At 31.7% G+C, this 13,902-nt stretch overlaps 1 protein-coding gene across 1 annotated transcript; it reads left to right on the top strand.

The window, feature by feature from the left end:
- Positions 1–10,285: 10,285 nt before the first annotated feature.
- LOC114406763 lies at positions 10,286–11,218 on the top strand. Its single transcript, XM_028369570.1, has one exon. It carries the CDS (start codon positions 10,286–10,288, stop codon positions 11,216–11,218), a length of 933 nt encoding a protein of 310 aa, XP_028225371.1.
- Positions 11,219–13,902: the final 2,684 nt, after the last annotated feature.

Here is a 13,902-nt window from a genome sequence, read left to right as displayed (position 1 = left end):
ATCTATAACATGAAAGAAATTTACCTAGAGGACATAAAATTCTAGTTTATACTTGACCAATAAGATTTAAGGATGGACAGATACGTGAAGCTTCTTTAAATGGGGCATATTATGGATAAACACAAGATGCAAGGATATCGAATTTTAAAGTTCAGTGCAAAATAAATGCATCATTATCAAAAAAAATAAATTAAACCAAGTTGGTCAATTGATTGCATATGTGTATCTGAGTGAATACTTTTTGAAGAGCCAGAGGAAGGAAATACAATGTCATTATGAAGTGTGTGTCCATTTGTAGAGGAGACAAATCCATCATCAATAACACCATGTGAATTGATCTGCTCTCTTGTTAATCCATAAAGGCCACTAAATTTCAATGTACTTACTCAAATGCATATTAGAATGATTTGGGAAAAAATTTCTTTTGTTATACTTCAAATTTAATGGCAAACTTTGTACATCTATGCCCTGTGTCTTCACTCCTAGTCTAGTTGTCATGAATGACAACACATCCAAAATCAATGGAAAAGAAATATGGCCGTGCATTACAAGGGGTGGGCATGAATTGGATTTTTAAGAATTCAATCCATATCTACTTAAATGGTTTGAATCTTAAATCTATATCCATATTTAAAAAAAAAATTGGATTCAAGATCCAATCCATTTAAGTTGATATGGATTTGGTCCTATCCAATCTATATCCACTTAAATGTTATAAGGATTTTCTCAGCTGGTAGGACGAAGTTATATACATTAATTTTCCTTTTATATCCATAAGATCAATGTTTGCATACCACATACACAAAGAAAATTATTAGAAATAGACAAATTAAATTAATGATTTTGATGCTAAAAAAAGCTCAGCCACCAATGTAAAATAAAAGGGAGAAAGCAAGACAAAATCCACTATTGCCAAATTTGACTAAGGGCCTGTTTGGGTATAAGCTTCTCTAGAAGCACTTCTAGAAGAAGAAAAAAATGAAATGAGATTCTCCATTAGCTAAAATGAGTTTTCCATTAACTAATTTGTAGATGTCATCTCATCTTTTAGAGAAGCTATATTGGTGAGCTTCTAAAAATTAACTCATGGAGAGTTTATTTTTGCTTATGAAAAAGCTCATTTCATCTTTTTTCTTCTTATTTTCTTCTTTTAGAAGTGCTTCTAAAGAAGCTTACCCAAACAGGCCCTAAATTGTTAGCAAACACAAACCATGCTTTCATTTATGGTTTAGATTTTTCTTAAACTGAAAGTTAGTATAAAAATTAATTAACTAGAATCAAACATAAATGATTCAGGCTAGCACCACTCAGCTTCTAATGGTTGAAAATGCACTACGACAAAGACAAGAGATGGGTAGAAGGCAACCACCGGTGAAGTGGAAGCACCTCAAGGAAGGGACCATAAATTGGAAATTTAATGTTCTACTAGGAATTATTGAATTATAAAAGCAACACAACAAAAGGGTCACACTTAAATTTTAATACACAACCCACGCTAACCCAATAGAGAAGTAGACCCAAAACCAAATGAATAAGCAACTCAGTTGTATAAATGAATAATGCTACCAATATGTGGAAGAAATGAACTAATTTATGAATTTGATTCACAAAAAAAAAAAAGAAATAATGCTTTTTCTAAGCTTTTAGAAATATATGTTGATACTCTGTACTCTATTTTCAAGCTATGCTTCAATCCTTGAAAGGTGTTTTTCCTTCTAACCTTGTGATCCCCCTTCTTTTTTTTCCCTTTTTACAAGATTTGCTTAGTTACTAATATGCACTAGCTGATTTTTAACCATTGTTTATTGTTATCTGAGATCACCTTAGCTTTAGTTACAAACCTATAACTACGAATTTATATATTAGTAAATAAAACTTGTAACAAATTAAAATTAGAAGACTACAATGGCACTTTACCTAACTAATGTTTTTATGAATTCTCTTGACCTCTACTAGTACTAGACTTGATGACATTTGGTTGGTTCATTTCCTGATTTCATAAATGCAAATGGACTTCATAAATGTTTGCATCTAGGGGTGTTTATGGGTACGGGTCACTCACAAACCCGAATTGAGCCAAATCGATTTGGACACTTTGGGTTGGGTCATTTATGTATTTGGGTTAAAACTAAACCAAACCGATCAAAACTGTTCATATATGGGTTGGGTCACAGGTTTAGATTTATAGATCCGTTGACCCAACCCATGAATCCGTAATTAAAATATAAATTTTGTTATATATATATATATATATATATATATATATATATATTAAAAACTAAGAAATGAATTTAGAATGAAAATGAAGAAAAAACAAGGTGAGGTGAAAAAAATGAGTTAGATAGGTATTTGGAGGATGATGTTCAAGATGACCACCCTTAGTTTGACATTTTGAATTGATGAAAATTGAAAGCATCCAAATATTATATCTCTTCCTGTATGGCTAGAGATATATTGATCATTCCTATATCTATTGTATCATTTAAGTCTGCATTTAGTATATGGGATAGAATTCTAGATTCATTTCGTAGTTCCTTGAGTTCCACTATTGTTAAAGATGCCATTTGTGTCCAAAATTGACTTAGATCTGCTAAGTAAAATGTTAATGACTTGCAAGTTGAAATAAATGAAGCGAAAAAGATTGAATCAAGTGTGTAATTTTTTTAATATTTGTATAAAATATCGATTAATTTTTGTCTTAACGGGATTGTGTTTAAATTTCTAGAGTTGTTTGGTTTAACTTTAAATATTGCTAATATTGGGACTCCAAGTGTTAGAATTACATGTCGGGACTACTAGTATTGAAACTTCTTAAGGTATTATTTTTAGATACATTGTTGTTTGTTTCTTCTTTTTTTCATACTTATTTTTTTGTCATGTTTGTAATATTAATGAATCATATTTTGTTCATTTGTTTAAGCAAATCTAGTTGCAATAAAATTGATTATAGCAAATCTGAATATAGCAAAATCTATTGCAAGGAATTAGTTTGTAAGAAATTAGTGTATAAGAAATAATTGTGATTCAAACTATTATAATAGATCTTATTAAAGAATATTTTATTTTAATTTATATTAATCTAAAACCCAAGTGACCATCCTATAACCTTAATTCCTATATTTTTCTTCATTGCTAACCATTTTGAAATTACTAAATTTATTTCTTCCTAGAAGTTTTATCAAGTGACCGTAATGTTACCCAACACTCCTTTTCCCTCCAAATGCAACAACTTCAAATCAAAACTGCAAGTCAATAAAAACATGTCTCTAAACCATAGCCTGGCTCCTAGTAGCCACTAGCCAGCTATATAATGATTTCAAACATAATGCAACTCAGTCAGGGATACATAACTATTAAGTCATAGGTTTTAACAAAGCCAGTCTAATATTATTGATAATGACAATGGAGTGTATGTGCAATTAACGGGGAAAAGTGTATCCTAAGGCATTGAGAAAAGACCCATGTAACAGGGATGAACAACTTTGACAGGTCAAGCGGCTGCGAAGAATCCCATCAAAAGGTCCAAGGAAGAGTTGCTGCCATCTCTCCAGCTCACTTTGGCAGTCCCTCTGCATTGGAGTAAGAATTCTATTATTAGAAGCAAAAATGTGTGCTAAAGATGAAAAGTCAAATCACAATTGTTACAAGATATTCTTAAGAAGATTCTATTAATGCAACATACACTCTCGTGACCTCGTCCTATTAGTCCATACTCTAATACCATTCCCACAAGTACAAATATATCAAAAATCAAGAAAAAAAAGATTAAGAAGTTAAACAAGTAAATAAGTAAAACCTGTCACCCTTAGGTTTCCTCATGCGATCTCTAGTGCTAAAATTAGCAATGTTGTACTCACACCGAACCTAAAACACACAAAGCAAATAATCCGCAATTAAGTTATCATTACAAAGCATATAAATACACTACAAATATAAATATATTATAACTTCAAAGAAAAAAGCTATCAGAGCATGGCTACTTATTTGTTGGCTCCTATTTTGCGCCTGAAATGCATAGAAGTGGGGATAGGTAGTTACTTAGAAAATAACTACCATTTCAGGAATCAAAGACACCCACCTCTTGCATGAGAATAAGAAGAAACAAAAATATGTATATTTTATATGCCTGAGAATTAATTATTTTTGAAAATATTTTCACAAAACTTAAAACAAACATGAAAATGTGATATTCTCAAGTCTGTATTCTTGGAAATCTTTTTTAGAACTTCAAACAAACGCCTCCTTAGAGTCTTGGACTAAGAAAGGGTTTGATCTAATTTATTTTTAATTTTTTTTTCTTAAAAAAGTAGTTGAACCAAACAATTTTTAAGAAATAGTTTTTTATGAATAAAACTTCAGGACAAGGAATTGAACATTTTTAAAAAAGTTAATTTTTACATATTTCAAATCCCAAAATCTAATAATATATTATTTAATTAATAAATTTTAACTTAAAAGTAATTTTGAAATTTAAAAGTTTATAAAATTATGGAACAACTTTAACCTTAGATTAAAAACTTATTTTTTTATCTTTTAAAAATAAATAAACTTTTTTTTTGCTGAAAAATTTAAGTAAGTTAAATCCAATTTACCAAAGTTAGGACAAACTTTAAGACTCAAAATATATTTATAAAAGTATTTACATATTACCCACTAATAAGAACTTTGGAACCAGAGCAAGAATTAAACCCATATTCTTCTTGGGATACAAGTTCATTCCTTTCCCATCACACCAACCTCTATTGACAACAAATAAAGAAACTTTTGATATAAATTAAAAGACAAGGTAAAATATTACCTAGATCTACTAAATATAATAATCCTTGGTCTCATTCTATTTCTTTGGTAAGATATATATAAGTTCAAGCAAATTCCAATCAATTTCTTGAGTTGTTTTCTATCGTTGATGAATTCCCCATGCATGTTAAAACTAATTAGAACGAAAGAAGACATATTGTAGACCGTTATTAAAGTTGTGAATAGAAAACTACTTGAGCTTAGAAGAATAGAGTGTATGTATTTTCAGCATGCATATGCTTGCAATAAGCACTACAGAAAAAACACATTCTAAGTCGGTTGTACATAACATTTAACGACGGTTTTTAACTGTCGTAATATGAAGCATCGTAAAAGGTAAAATGACATTTATGATGGTCGCGGGAACCGTCTTTATATGAGGGCTTTTCTACGACAGTTCTCTAGTAACCGTATTCGAATGACCATTAATATTTACGACGGTTGTGGGCAATAACCGTCTTAAAAATCATAATTTTTTTAAAGGTAAACAATGATGATTATGACAGAATCGTCTTTATATGTGCGCTTTTTTTACAACGGTTTTTGACAATCGTCTTAATATGTTATGGGCTTTTATGACATTCATCGAGTAACTGTCATAAATGCTCATGTTTCAAGACTACATATTTGGACGGTTCTAACTATAACCGTCTTAGTATGTATAACTATTTTATGACGGTTGATTAATAACCGTCGTAGTATACAGACTTTACTAAGACTGTTATATCTAGAACCGTCTTAGTATATCAATTTTTTTTGGGGTTTCTTTTTCCAAATTTTTTTGTTGCAATTTTTTGTTGTTGCAATCTTTAAATCATACGACGGTTATACACACATTATGCCAACCAAAAGTATCATCGTCATTTCCAATAATTATATAATCATTTAAGTACATATGACAAGTGAAAAAATCATTTAACTATATATATATATATATTACAATACAATAGAATTTCTAAGCTTCATGCATATATGTATGTAACAATTTTAGCTATTAACAATATTAAATTCAAAACAATTCAATTCATTGAACATAACTCAATCATGTTATTAGTATGAAATATCTATAAAGTTTTATTGATTATAATTAATTTTTATTAAATAATACTTGATTATTTTTAATAAAAAAATTTCTTCTAATTATATTTTTTAATTCACAAAATTTAAATTCTAAACACTTTTTAAAAAAATTAAATCCAATCTCACTTAAATAAATTAATTATTCTTACCGCAACTTCATTTATTTGTATATAAACATGAGTCGATAAGCAGAATACCTTGGGGGCTACAAGAACAAGAAGTCAAATTTTTAATTGCAACAAAATAAACTATAAGAAAACTTATGTGCACATACCTAACTAGTGGAAGGCATTATTATCGTGTAGTGGGTGTAGTCATCAGTTTGTGGATATTTTGTGATTTTTTTTTTCATTCATATTCTTATGCCACCTAGTAAATCTTTAATAAGTTCATTGAATCATAAGCAATTAACCACGTTGACTATAAAGTTCAAATGTTCAATTATCGATAGAGATCAAGTTCAATTATTTTTGGGCAGTTACAAGCAATGTGTGCCAATCCTATGTTTGATATGTTTGTGCATAATCCTAATTTCAATCTTACAAGTTCCGAAAATCTTGATAGATATCTTAGAGCTGCACGAAACAGAAAGCTGGAAATAAATTAATCAGAACCATTTGCAATTTTGAACAAGACATATATGTTATTTAAAGATAGAGATTCCATACTTTACCTATGTCATCAACACTAGAGCAATCAGTAAGATCAAGCTCTTCGAGAAGTGAGCAATTTAATCCAAGTTGATAAAGACAATTCTCAGTCACCATATCACAACATTCTAGCTTCAGACAAACAAGGTTTGGACAACAGCCTGCTATAGTAGACATTGTTGCATGAGAGATGAATCGACAACAAATCAAATCAAGCATCTTCAAATAGCCACAGGCAGATACTACGTGCACAATTCCCCTGTTGGTCACTCCAATGCATTTGCTTAAACCAAGTTCCCCTAATAACTTGCAATTGGTGCCAATAGTTTGGAGGATAAAGTCAAAAACTCGAACACCGTCAATTGTAATTATTCTCAACTGCTTTAAATTCTCAGGAATTGAAACATTGTGAATATGTACATTGCTGTGTGGCAATACATAACGAAATCAATATCACTTGTTGTTTTCAAAGTTGCTATATTGCTATAACTCAAGTAATGTTTAAAGAAGCACATAACATACTTGCAATAAACTGGGTGAATGCTATATGCAGGAGCGTTGAAGAATGTAAGATTTGAAACTACCACGTGATCAGATGCCACTAATTCAATCAGATTTGAAACTACCATTGCATTTGAAAGGAGCAAGACCAAAGGGTCCAAATCCAAAGGGAATCAAACACGTAGCCCAATGGGATACACATGTACACTAATTCAACCATTTAAAATCTGACCAAAGATTGAAAATTGAAAAAAACAATCTTCCTTCGCTGTTATGAATCCAAAAGCAATATAAGACAATAAGTCCAAGAATTTCATAACAAAATCAAGAAAAGAAACATATGTACTAGCATGTTCTTTGGTCAAAACTTCTGACAGCATAGTGCAAGGGATAGAATAAGCAGAGCTAGTGCCCAACCACCAAGAAAGAACCAAAAAAAAAGAGTTACATGGGCAGAGAAAGAATATTGAAGGAGAGAAACCATAAGCAAGGTGAAGAGAAGGACAAGGACAACTTTATGCAAGTTAGTGAATATTATAAGCATTAATCATGTAAATGATAGAAAATGAGAGGATTAATGGTCCTTTCTTCTATGACATGTACACATGTTTTTTTTTATGTGACGAATAATATATTTTTCATGTTCAGAACAATAAATTTAGATCATATCATTATTATAAATAGATAATTGAAATTAAAACTTATTCATAATTATAAAATTAGATCACCAACGTTAAGTTTATTATGGTGGAAGTAGACTTAGATTTTTTCAACAAAATCTTGGATGGAGTCTTATGCATAAATAAAAATAGCTGAAAAAGAAGATAAAATTAAAAATAATTAACTAAGTTTTGTGACTAAAACTAATCATCAATTCGATAGATATTAGGCACCTAAAACATGATAACCCAAAACATTATATAATTACAAAAAATGATTTTGATTTATATAAGATTATATACTATATGTGTCATGACAAGAATGAAGTGTTTTTTTTACTAATATTCATAATAAATCATCTTTGTTGTAATATACAATTTAACATAGTATTTAATTTTGAAATTAATTTGAATATAAATGTTAATTACATTTTATGATTTAAATTTAAGTTTATGATAAGGAATTTATATAACTTTAAATGTTATGTTAATAAGGAATTGAAACTCAAGATTTACTTATCACTCTAATCCTTTTTCTCCTTCTCTCCACTACGAAACAAGAGTCGTTATTTGTTTGCAAATGTAATTTTTAAGTTTCATCCCAATGTTTAGTCAAACATAAACAAACACATATTAATTTCCTTTATGGGAATTTAATCTTACTATTTTCTCGTTCATGACTCAATTCCACGCACCTATCGTTATTTGTTTGCAAATGTAATTTTAAAGTTTCGTCCCAATGTTTAGTCAAACATAAACAAACACATTATATGCACACATTACTTATGACATGTAAGTTTCTCTGTTTCTTTTTTCTTTCTCTCTATATCTGTCTTCTTTCTACCTCCATACATGCATCCCAAGCAAGGTGTACGTTTATCATGTGTCAACAAGGAACATGGCTTTCCTACTCTATTGAGAAAGAGAGAGATGAACCTGGTAAGCTGAAGTTGATGCACCAGGAGGAAAATCATTTGTAATCAAATCAATCCGAATTACATGATATTAGGAACGAAATCTGAACAATAGGATCAAATGCCATGCATCCTACATAAGTCCATGCAAATTGAATATCTTTTGGACCAACCTGAGCATAAAAGGCAAAGCTAAAATATCATTATATTTTACATAAGTCCATAGGAAGTGGTTGCCAAAACCACGAAAGTCGAAAACCATGACCGTGATCAAAGCCATGACGCCAAGCCGTCTAAATCTACTTCACATCTTGAATTTTTCTTTTTCTTTTTCTTTCCCCTAATACACTCAAACATCTAATTTAGCATGCTTCCTTTAGAATCATATACTGTGTTCTACCAACATCAATCAGGATAAGGATGTGCTTTCGTAAAGACAATTCATACATCAATTTAATATAACAAATATTTTAAATGTTTTCTTAGTTGTTTAAATTAAGTATTATATAAAAAGATTATTAGAATATTTTAAAGTTCAATAAAAAAGGGTTACCAGAATAAATAAATAAAAAATTGACTGAAGGTTGCCACTTACCGGAATAATTAAAATAATAAATAATTCACAATTGAACAAAAACATTATTGCAAATATAGAAACATGTTAAACAAACACAATACTTTATTTTTAACAAGATTTAAACATGAGCGTGTTACCATATATGTGCAAATAATAATAACAATGTTAAAAGAAGTAAATACTAAATCACGTATTGACCAGTATTATTTTTTCCGAATAAGTCATGGCACATTTCATTGATATTGAAAAGACCAAGCTGGCATTATAATCCCGGACAAGTTGTTTATTTTTTTTTTAAGAAAAAAGAAAGGTACTATTCCAAAATTCTAATCTAAAAAAGAGCACAACTAGCCCAAGATTGATGCGTTTTATAATCCAAATTGATGGAAGAAAATTCGAGTTACATTACACCATCTCAAAATAAAAATGAATATCGTGTTTTACACGCAGACATGACTACAACCTAGTGATCATCTAACTGCCTAGCATATATGCATCTTCTTTAATTTTATTAAACACTTCTCCTTGAAATTTATTAATTAACTGCCTAGCATATATACATTTTGAATTAAACATTTTTTACTTTAACTAAACCTAGTTAAATGTATACTAATTACAAGCGAAGAATAATGTCTACTATATAAGTGGGATGGTGACTTCTTATATGTATCCTGGATACACCATAAATATGTATTTATAGCTTACAGAACTTATATACACTAAAAATAAATTAAATATATGACACAACTTAAAATTGAAAAAAAAATGTATTTATAGAAATTAAAATAAAAAAAAACTAAACTTAGTCACGAACAAAAATGATAAATGGTTAACTTAAATAAAAATAAATTTAAGCTTATATAATTATAGATAGAAAGATAAGTAGCAAATATAAGAGTGTCAGGACAAAGTGCCTTTTGTGCAGTCCAAACGTTTTTTGTTTGATAAGGCCGAGGGTACTAGTGCCAGAAGGGCTCTACTATGACTACCATACTAACAGAATAGCTAGAGTGTACAAAATCAACATATAGAGTTTTGTCAACATGTTATTGGTTTGAGACCTAACCTTGTGTAATTTGATTTTGGTGTTTTACAGAAGGTAATTCCATGATGCTCAAAGATCTAATGGAAGAAAAGCAATTAAATTTGAATCAACCACTTTTATCAGTGAGGAGGTTCTCATCAACATTGGCCTCTGAAACAGACCACAAAGGAAAAAGTGACAACTCATTAGCCAGACTTCCACTTCCTCCTGCTTACAAATCAGAGTTAAATTCAGTTCCAGAGAAGAATGCTGGAAATGTTCCTTTTGTGTGGGAGAAGGCATCAGGAAGACCAAAAGATGAAAGCAAATTACAGACACAAGATTTTGAGAAGCCTCCCTTCACTTCAAACTTTCCACTTGGGAGGGTATCAAAAACTAAGCAACAATCACTTGCTGAGACGAGAACTAGAAGCACACTTCCCAACTCTCAAAGTGTTGCATCCTTGGACAAAAAAGCAACAAAACATTCAAAAGGGGAAACTAGGGAGAAAGAAAGTTCTGGTTCAGATGATGGAGATGAGGCCTATGAAGATGCTCGTGACTCACTTTCTAGGACCAAATCATTCTTCATGAGCTGTAGTGTGAGTGACTTCAGTGGATGGGATGAACAAGAGGTACAACCATTTGGAAGTTTCTCAAGTGATCACCAGCAAGGTCGCAATTTCATGATTGATAGGTTCTTGCTTACAGCAAAGGCAATGACATCAGAATCTCCTCAATATGCTTCCAAGAAAGCACATATTGGACAAGAACAACAAAAGCAGAGAAAGAAAGAAGTGAATACAGAAAGTCCATGTCCCATTAACCAGCATAGGCCAAAAGCTTTGCCACATTACACTCAAGATATTGATGGGGAAGAAAGTTATGATTGCAGTGAATATGAAAACTACACAACTAGAACCTGTGGCCTATTTCCTCGGTTTTGCCTTTTGAATCCAATGTCTGGATTAAGAATGGTGGATAGGGTTCCAACAAATGCAACTCATGGAATGTAAGCTAAATCAGCTGCTTCTCACATTGGATCTTCAAAAGAGGTATTAATTTGTGTCATATTGCTGACTCTAGTTACTTGTTGTGCATTATGTGCTTTCTGACTTGTGTTCCCTTGAATCTGAACTAATTTTGCTCTCTACATGGCATACATATTATAGTGTCTATATCTTGTGAGAGTTCTATGAATGGAACTTCTACCTAACAAACTGGGTTGTTGGATATGCTAGTTGATTTAGTCACATTTTACTTTCTTCCTTGTCCTCATCAATTGAACACCTTTATTATTAATATTTCATTAGCAAATCTAATTGGTAGATAAATGATTAATTTTGTTCTGTTATAATTTAAAGGTTGAAAGACAACTATTTCTGGCTTGTCCTATAACATTTTTAATAGTAGTTGGTTGCTACATTATATTGAGCCATGCCAACCATGTATTGCTAAATCTGCTGACCAAGAACCAAACCTGATATACATATATACTTAGTAGGAACAAAGTGAAAACTTCTCCAAAGAAATTATTAATGCAGAGAAGAAGGAAAAGGAATCCTATTAAAACAAACAGAAAACAGCAGGGAAGAAAAAAAAACAAAATAGGATATTATCAGCAGATGAAAAGTGTTCTTAGTATCTCTAAGCATCTGATATTGAAACCACCTTAGAGTGAAACCAACTGGAAGCAAGAAATTCTCAAACACCAATATACATATTATTTTACAGTTTAGAACCTTACAAGTAGTGACAATCACATTGTAGGTGGATCACTAATTCGGATTCTTAGCTAAGTCTGAGCTTTTGATCCATTATTCTTTTCCTCCAAATCTCTACCACATACTTTCCAAAAACGATAGGAGAGACACACATCATTCTAGTAAACTCACAATTGACATTAAACATATTGAGGATAGAAACTAATTAATGCATTGACACTCATTAAAATCCATCTCTAATGGATACAAAATGATACTCTCCGACACTTCTGGAAGTCTAAAGAAAACCACCATCAAGCATTCAGTGCCACAAAAAAAAAAATTTGATGGATCATGCACAGTAATAAGGTCCATAATCACCGCCTCAAGCAGTGATTGCCATTATAACTCACATGTTGGTGCCCAATTTCACTCACAGGATGGACCGCAAAAACGCAAACAAAACCAGGAGAAGCGAAGACACGGGTGTTCAGCGGTTACACATATCTTTACTCAAACCTCGACGTTGCCCCCAAAATTACGGTCACTATTAAAAATCTTGATGATAAGTTACATAAGGTTTAACTTTGAATAACATGAATACCAGGAACAAATAAAATGTATTCACTGAAGGCTTGTGTGTACTATGAAACCAAGTCAAAAACAAGGAATAATAGTAATTCAAAGTGCAAAAAATAGACCTGTGATGATTGCAGTGAGGTTGCTGACATCAATTCCTTCAGTAACCTATTCAGCAGTTGAGGAAGATCCGAATCCACTAGGTCCCGGCCTCCCTGTAACCAACGAAAAGATTCCCACCATACTGAGCACACAAATATAGAGAATAACCAAATCTGTGTTCAAAGCTCAAAGTTTAGTTTCCTTTTTGGGCTGAAACAATCACGATATATATGCATGTTGGGGAAGCAAAGATTAGTCTACATATCACTATTATGAAGTGAGGTTGCCACTTTCAGAGAACCATTTACTGAACAAGCAATGTGCATTCACTTCAAAAAGCTGGAATCCATCAGCAAGAACACATATGTAAGCATTCAATAAGCGGGTTTAATGACTTACTTGTACGACGACCTAAGACAGCCTTCGCGGTGCGAGCTCCACTGCTTCAGGGAGACAGAGATTTAGGGGCTGCGGGCTACAGTGTTTGGGGTTTGACGGCACTGCGGGGTACAGTGTTTGGGGTTTAACCTAGGGCATTGCGGGCTAGAGTTGAGTTCGAAATGTGAGCGCGTAGCAATCAAGGAGCGCGGGGGGGGGGGGGGGGGCGAGTTTGGGCAGTTACTTTCTAAGGCGGTTTTGTGCAACCGCCTTAGAACCCGCGACGTAAATTGCAATATTTGTATCCCGAATTACAAAAATGCCATTGCGGTCTTTTTTAAGACGGTCCTTTAAAACCGACTTAGAAATGACGTCGTAAAACATAACTTTTCTAGTAGTGAAGAGAAGCAAAACCAATACCATGCTACTGGTGACGGAGAGCAGTTTCATTATGACTTGAAAGAAATAAAGTCGCATATCTGAGTTCTAAATAATATTCAAGAGTACTACAACTATTAAATAATATTAATGGGGTTGGTTTAGGGCCGTTAAGGAGCGAATTTTCTACAACGAGATAAACTATATAAGTTCAAATTTCTATTATTAAAAGATGTGTTCATATTTATGGTCTAGCTATTTGGTATGTTGTAAAGAAAGGGAGAAAGAGAGAAAAAGAAAATGAAAAAGAGAGTGAAAATAAGAAAATGTAGGTTGTCTGGTAAAATAGAAGTGTACAATTTGTTCAAGTAGCAACATTTGTCTATAGAAAATATTCACAAGGTGCTTTCGCTATTCATGCACGTATCTTCAAGGAAAGAAAGGAACACGGAAGAAAGAAGAGTTTATGTATCTTTGAGGTTATTGATGCATCATATTTCATAAATACTATATAATCAGCTACAGGAGAATATTTTCATTTGTAGGTATTGTTTCTCAAA

The sequence above is a fragment of the Glycine soja genome, chromosome 1 (assembly GCF_004193775.1).
Source record: "Glycine soja cultivar W05 chromosome 1, ASM419377v2, whole genome shotgun sequence".
Taxonomy (NCBI): Eukaryota; Viridiplantae; Streptophyta; class Magnoliopsida; order Fabales; family Fabaceae; genus Glycine; species Glycine soja.
Note: the sequence above shows the minus strand (reverse complement) of the source record. Positions and strands in the feature narration are given on the sequence as shown.